The sequence below is a fragment of the Gastrolobium bilobum genome, unplaced genomic scaffold (genome assembly GCF_033153095.1).
Source record: "Gastrolobium bilobum isolate Gb01-03AN ecotype WA unplaced genomic scaffold, APGP_CSIRO_Gbil_v1 utg309555, whole genome shotgun sequence".
Taxonomy (NCBI): domain Eukaryota; kingdom Viridiplantae; phylum Streptophyta; class Magnoliopsida; order Fabales; family Fabaceae; genus Gastrolobium; species Gastrolobium bilobum.
The window spans coordinates 17,004-23,759 of record NW_026897156.1 but is presented as its reverse complement, the minus strand read 5'-3'; the positions used below and the strand labels follow the sequence as shown (position 1 = coordinate 23,759).

Sequence of the window (6,756 nt, the reverse complement as noted above, 5' to 3'; positions counted from 1 at the left end):
ACTGACTCATCTTTGGCCACAAATTTCATAGCCAACTGATCAATCGACAAGAAGATTTTAAACTTCTTCATAAATGGCCGCCCCAAGATAACATTGTACGCTGAGCTCAATTCTACTACTGCAAACATCAAAGTGACCGTTTTGTGCGCGGGCGCCTTGCCTAACGTCATCCTTAATGGGATATATCCCAATGGCTTAATTTTATATCTTGTGAAAGCTAATAACTCGGCTCCACATAACTCCAACTGGTCATAATCCAAATCCATTCTTCTAAACGCATCCAAAAATATAATGTCCACCTAGCTCCCCGGGTCTACCAACATTCTATCAACGCGATAATTTGCTAGCAGCCCAGAAATGACTAAAGGATCGTCGTGCTCTGGATCAATTATCTCATCATCCAGGTCATCAAAAACTACTTGTTTGCCAGTCTTTCTTCTTTCTTCCTTAAAACGTGGCTTATATGAAATGGCCATGCACATCTTTAAATGCTTTTTTCGAGCATTACTCGACTCTCCTCCTCCTGCTCGCCCCCCGGCTATAGTACACACGTGACCCAACTGGACTTGATTGGGAGATGTTTGCTTTTGTTGTGGAATCTTGCCTGCCTCTTGTCCTCTTCCTCCTGGTGGGCTCCGACTACGGTATGGTCGTCGAGATTTGTCCTCATTGCTACCATCTACATCTCTTCTCACGTACTTCTGTAACTTTCCTTCTTTGATCAATCGTTCAATGACGTTCTGTAAATTAAAACAGTCGTTTGTATAATGCCCGTACCCACGATGAAATTCACACCATCTGGTTTTGTCTGGAAACTTTGACTGAATGGGTGGCGACCTTGGGACATTTCTCATTTCTGCCAACATTACTTCTTTAAATATCTGGGCTCTTGATGTGTTCAAAGGCGTGAACTCCCTCCGATATGGCTCTCTGAATCTTTCTCCGACTAGACGAGGTCGTCGCTCTTCAAACTGCCCTCTTCCTGCTGGTCTCTCCGGCCTCCGACTTTGACTTGCTTCCCGAAAACCTTGCTCAATTTGCTTTTGAGAAGATTTAAAATCTTCCAAATCAATATGCTTTCTGATTCTTTCTAGCAAATCTTCCTTTGTAGCCGGAGCCTTTTTGGCTAACGAGTTGGCAATTCCTCCGGGTTGTAATCCAGTAGTGAACAACAACAGGTACGTCTGATTTTCTAAACCCTTAACTTGTCTTGCTTCTGCCAAACGTTCATAATAATCTCGCAACTTTTCTCCGGGCTTTTGTCTTACTCCGGACAAATTATGCGTTGTTTTTTACGCCTTCATGTCACTTGGTTGCTTAAACCAAACCGGGATTGGTTCTGCTCTAAGCCTCCCCGACAAAGGAGTTCCTGATGGTCCCTGATTAATGGGGGGCGCCAGAATCCCTTGTTGAGCTCCTCCGAGTTGTCCATTCCAAACGGGTACATCCTTCTCCCTATTGGCCATTTGTCTATTGCCATAACGAGGACCCTAGTCTTCTGCCTGCCCTGGTCCGTAATGGTGATAATCCCAATTTGCTTGTCGCCTTCCATCTCCTTGACTTTGATCTCTACCCCAGTAATGGTACTCGGTATCGTCTCGCGGAACTTCACCTCTGCGATTGCCATAATTTCTTCCTCCTTCCGGCCTCCACCTTTGATAAGTTTCTTCATATCGACCTCTGTTTACCTCTCGTTCATCTCGCCGAGTATAACCTTGACGGGCTCCTAAATACTGTTCTTCCTCCCATGTGACCTCTTCTTCCACCTGTTCATCTTCTCTATTTTGATATTGCCTAGCCCGGCCCGTTCTCCGGGCATAATCCTCAGGTATCCTTTCTCCTATCCGCGGATTTGCTCCTCGTCCTCCGCCTTGATAGCCTCCCTTTTCTGGAGAACCCCTTGACTCTTGACAAAGTTGTCCTCTCCTCCCTTCATTTCTTCTATTTCCCCCCATCGTTGGAGGTGATAAGGAGCATCTTGTCTGTTCTCTCCCATTCAACGAACATTGGATTAACTATTTCAGCAACTTTATTTTCCTCTGATCGAAATCGAAGAAGAAAGTGGATTAACAAGATAGCGTTCCAATTGATGAGCTATTATCGGTGGTTCTACAATCTGCTTCCATAAAAGGAAGTTCTTGCTAGTTAATTTCACAGACAATTGTGTGTTGAACAATATAGGCAATTTGGAATCACCTAAAGCATTTTGATTTGCAGATGAGGCTGAATCTAGGGTGTTTTGTGTAGCGGAAGCCATGGAAGAAAGAAGAAAATGGATCAGGGCCCCAAGAATGGAGCTCTGATACCATAAACGAAGAATGTAAAGAGAGGGAAGAGAGAATTAGCGAATCTGAAAAGAGCTGAGTTTCAGAATTGTGAAAAATGATAACCACACTTTAGAGAATTACACAGGGGTCTATTTATAGACCTACTGAACTAAGCTAACTTCAGAGAGTTAATTAACTATACAATGTTAACTCACTGAGTTAGAATCTAACAGAAAACTAAGTCAGTTATTATTAGTTACAAGTCAGTTACTTTGTTGTAAGTTGTAACTGATTTTACAGGATATAAACTGAGCTACTCTAATATTGTTTAGTGCTTGTTTAAACTGAAGAGGACAACATATGTCAGATTTCTTTTGATGTCCAGATTCCTTGCTGTTGTCATACACATTCCTCTTCTTTTGAAGTTTTAATATTTTATGTATCCTAATGCAGGTTCTAGATGCGAGGGACCCACAAGGCACAAGATGCTACCATTTAGAGAAGCATTTGAAGGAGAACTGCAAGCACAAACACATGGTTCTTTTGTTGAACAAGGTTATTTACATCATTTTGTGTTTGTCATTGTTCAAGAATGTTGATAATCGATAAATACTGTAAATTGCTATCATGTAATGTAATTAACATCTTAAATCTTTATTTTTTGGTCAGTGTGATCTAATTCCTGCTTGGGCAACAAAAGGATGGCTTAGAGTTTTGTCGAAAGAATATCCAACTCTAGCATTCCATGCAAGCATTAACAAGTCTTTTGGAAAGGTATTTCTGATACACTTGACTAATTTGTTTACTTTATTTATCTGCTAATTTGCTGTAATGTGTTACTTAATGAAAAAAAGGATAATTGACGTTGGGGATAACACATCTTTCTTTCCTCTCCTTCAACCATTCTGCATCTGCAGTTATTTGCTGCTTATTGTTCATTTTTGTGCCTAGGGTTCCCTTTTATCGGTTCTCAGGCAATTTGCTCGATTGAAAAGCGATAAGCAAGTAATATCTGTTGGATTTGTTGGATATCCAAATGTTGGGAAGTCATCAGTGATTAATACATTGCGTACAAAGAATGTAATAGTTCTTTCTCCTTATCTGCTTCTGATTTTCAGCTTAAGCTGTTGTTAATGAGTTTGTGTGTTGGAATAAGCATTTTAGCTTGTTGACTAACATGTGTCCTATTATTTGCCAAAGGTTTGCAAGGTTGCTCCAATTCCAGGGGAAACGAAAGTCTGGCAGTATATAACTCTTACAAAGAGGATCTTTTTGATTGATTGTCCAGGTGTTGTTTACTACAACAATGACTCTGAAACAGATGTTGTGCTGAAGGGTGTGGTATGTTTTCTCCTGTTTTCTCTAGTTTTGGTTGTCATGTGCTTTAACAAAGAATATTTGTTCAGATTAGCTATGCAAGTAAAAAGAATGCTACTGTTTAGGGATATGGTGTTAACCAATCAACCTGGTAGTCTCCTGAGATATCACCTATTTTGTGAGTTTGTGGTGCATTAATCATTGCGATTGGTAGGATTCTGATTCCGACCCAGAAATTGCTATTCTTAGATTTTTTTAAGACTGAATGACAAGTATATTACCTCTTTGGGTGTTACTTAACCCAGGAAATGACATGCTAGTGGTATTATTTATAGCATTCATGCCGACAAAATATGATTGTGATCAGTATTGATTCCCCCTTATGTTAATTTGTCAGAATGGTGACTTTATTATCCGATGTAATTGTGTATTGAGTGATATTGTGTTAACCAATCAATCTGGCATCTCCTGAACGATCATAGCTTTTATTATGTTATATTATATATAGTGATAGTCAGGACTCATGCTTGTTTTGCTTGCCCAATGGATAATTCACTCCTGCTTGCATGTGGTAATAGAAGTACTTGTGGAATTCATTTTGCATATTAATTGGTAGATATATTATTATTATCATCATTCGAGTCAGGCTAAATACCTGTTATATTTCCAGGTACGTGTAACAAACTTGCAAGATGCTACGGACCATATTGGTGAGGTTTTGAAACGTGTGAAGAAGGAGCACTTGGAAAGAGCATATAAAATAAAAGAGTGGTACAGTTCTCTGTCTCCTTAACTCAATGGTGACAAGTAGATTTTTGATAAGTGTCCTCCTTTTGTATTCTTGTGTTTGCTGAAAACAACCCAAGTTTGCCAGTTAATCTTTGGCGCTGACAAGATCTGTGCTATTGTAGTTGATAGTGAACAACATTTTCTCTCCATGTCATACAATCAACCCACATGAAATTTATAGAAGTGGATTAAAGCCAACACTTCATAAAATGTTAACATATCTTTCTGTGCAGGTCATCTTTTAAGGTTTTTCTTTTCATTTGCCAATAGGTTTAGCCTCTAGTGACAGATTATGCACAGTAAGGTGGTGATGACATGATCATTCTTCTTGTGTCTGTTATGTGCAGTTTGTGCTTGCCTTGATTTGCTTGTCTCTGTCATTATAGCTTTGGTTTTATGCAAAATCTTTTTCTTGTCATCAGGGATGATGAAAATGACTTCCTACTTCAGCTTTGCAAATCAAGTGGCAAACTTCTGAAGGTATTCTTTTTGATCCAGAGTCCTAGTTTATATTTGAAAGATATTTCCTTGTAGCATTGTTGTTGAGACATCAGCCCTCTTAATGTGTTCTTGCTTTCCCCAATTTAGCCAAGACTAGAAATGCTATTTGTGTGTGCAAATTCATCTATATATGGTATGACTATCCTGACTGACTATGAACCAAAGCAACATCTATTTCATGTCTGTATCCTGTGCTTGTTTATCTTCTTTAAGAAGGAAACGGTGCAACTCAATGTACTTTTCCCTTTAATGACAGTAGTATGTCAATTATTTCATCTGAGTGTTCCTGCAATGTGTTTTCCTTGAGGCTTTTTGCTTTGGTAAGACAGGATGACAGACTTTAATGTGATTGTTACTTATAATGGTTTTTTCAGGGCGGTGAACCTGACCTGATGACTGCAGCAAAGATGATGCTTCATGACTGGCAGAGGGGTAAAATTCCGTTTTTTGTTCGTCCTCCCAGGCAGGATGACATGTCCGAGGAACCTAGTGTTAATGGTGTAGATGTTGATGATGCTGTTGACGGTAATCAGGCATCTGCTGCTTTTAAAGCTATCGGTAATGTTCTTGCATCCCAGCAGCAAAGAAGTGTACCTGTTCAAAGGGATTTATATAGCGAAAATGAGTTGAAGGGAGAATCTACTGACCAACTTCCTAAAACCGGCGATAATACAAACACAGAAATTCTGACCCCCGACAGTGACACATCTGAGCAGGGTCTAGCCACTGAGTTACCATCCTAGCAGCTTCTTTCTGCTGAGCTGGTCCTAACAAGTGAGTCATAAGTTTTGGTTGCAGGCATAGCCGTTTGGGAACTCTTATGTATATTGTCCGTTGGTTTTATTTCCAACCCTAAAAAACGCTCTGAAGAGAACAAGCTCCCTTTCCCCCTTACATCTTCCATATTGGGACTTCATCTGCCTCACAAATACGCATGTCAAATGCATTAATTTTGCGTTCGGGAATTCTGTTTTTGTCCTGTAAATTAAGCTTCACTGAAGGTCGTCGACTGATCTTTGGACGCAGACGAAATAGATAGAGTATCCAGTTATGGAGATCATAAGAACATGCAGGATTTTGGTTTGTTGAGCGTTAGTTTTAGTGATATATTTTGCACTATGGTAGAAATTTTGTTTTATGTAATTGCAAATTGGTCCTAAGTTGTAAACGAGGATATAAGTAACATTTTTCTTAATTAATGCCATTACTTTGTCATCCATGTTATGGTGATTTGGAGAAGTTTGGATTGATTGCTGTCATCTCTAACAGGATATATTTAATTTAAGAGCATGCATTTGGAGGTTTTATTTTCAATTCATTTTCAAGTTTTATATATATATATATATATATATATATATATATATATATATATATATTAAATTCAACTTACCTTGTTGAAGAAAAAGTTATTTTTTTTAAAAAATAAGTTAATTTAAACAATCTTAATATTTAAGGGTTTAGTGTTTAGTGTTTAGTGTTTGTCTTTTTAAAGGATATGAAGTTATGTCATTTTAAGTGAGAGAAAGATATAAGTAATTGAAATTATGGGAGAGAGAGTGAATTTTTTTTTTAAAAGTTAAATAAAAAAATATTAGATTATATTTTTATCTCTTTTAAAATAATATAATTATATCTTCAAAAAGATAAATAATTTTTTCAATATTTAAATGGTCAAACAATCTTTTAACTCATAAGGACCTCTGATCCAATGAATCGTAACTCATAAGAATCTCTTATACCATGAGGCGTTGAGCTCCAAAATTCAATGTCTTTGTCCCCAATAAATACCCTCATGGAATGTATAAATGGTCCCTCTCACATGTAAAAGATAGAAAAGGAAAACAAACAAAAAAAACAAGAATAAAATGGTCAAAAAAAAAAT

General features: G+C 38.0%; 2 protein-coding genes across 2 annotated transcripts; one reads left to right on the top strand and one right to left on the bottom strand.

Annotated features, from left to right (window-relative positions):
• Positions 1-299: 299 nt before the first annotated feature.
• On the bottom strand, positions 300-1,466 carry LOC133304584 (uncharacterized). Its single transcript, XM_061504635.1, has 2 exons — positions 1,310-1,466; positions 300-1,216 (listed from the first exon to the last, which is right to left on the bottom strand). The coding sequence occupies exons 1-2, from the start codon at positions 1,464-1,466 to the stop codon at positions 300-302; spliced, it is 1,074 nt and encodes a 357-aa protein (XP_061360619.1).
• A 1,257-nt stretch (positions 1,467-2,723) lies between these two features.
• LOC133304583 (nuclear/nucleolar GTPase 2-like) lies at positions 2,724-5,831 on the top strand. Its single transcript, XM_061504634.1, has 7 exons — positions 2,724-2,822; positions 2,937-3,041; positions 3,219-3,347; positions 3,468-3,608; positions 4,255-4,355; positions 4,796-4,853; positions 5,249-5,831. The coding sequence occupies exons 1-7, from the start codon at positions 2,802-2,804 to the stop codon at positions 5,615-5,617; spliced, it is 924 nt and encodes a 307-aa protein (XP_061360618.1). The 5' UTR covers positions 2,724-2,801; the 3' UTR covers positions 5,618-5,831.
• Positions 5,832-6,756: the final 925 nt, after the last annotated feature.

Excerpts from the sequence above, each read along its gene's own strand:
- LOC133304584 (XM_061504635.1), bottom strand. The coding sequence starts at position 1,466 with ATGGCCAATAGGGAGAAGGATGTACCCGTTTGGAATGGACAACTCGGA. Across the intron at positions 1,217-1,309 it reads GGTTTGGTTTAAGCAACCAA|AAGCAAGACAAGTTAAGGGT; the intron begins GTGACATGAAGG and ends AACGTTTGGCAG.
- LOC133304583 (XM_061504634.1), top strand. The coding sequence starts at position 2,802 with ATGGTTCTTTTGTTGAACAAG. Across the intron at positions 2,823-2,936 it reads TGGTTCTTTTGTTGAACAAG|TGTGATCTAATTCCTGCTTG; the intron begins GTTATTTACATC and ends TTTTTTGGTCAG. Across the intron at positions 3,348-3,467 it reads ATACATTGCGTACAAAGAAT|GTTTGCAAGGTTGCTCCAAT; the intron begins GTAATAGTTCTT and ends TATTTGCCAAAG.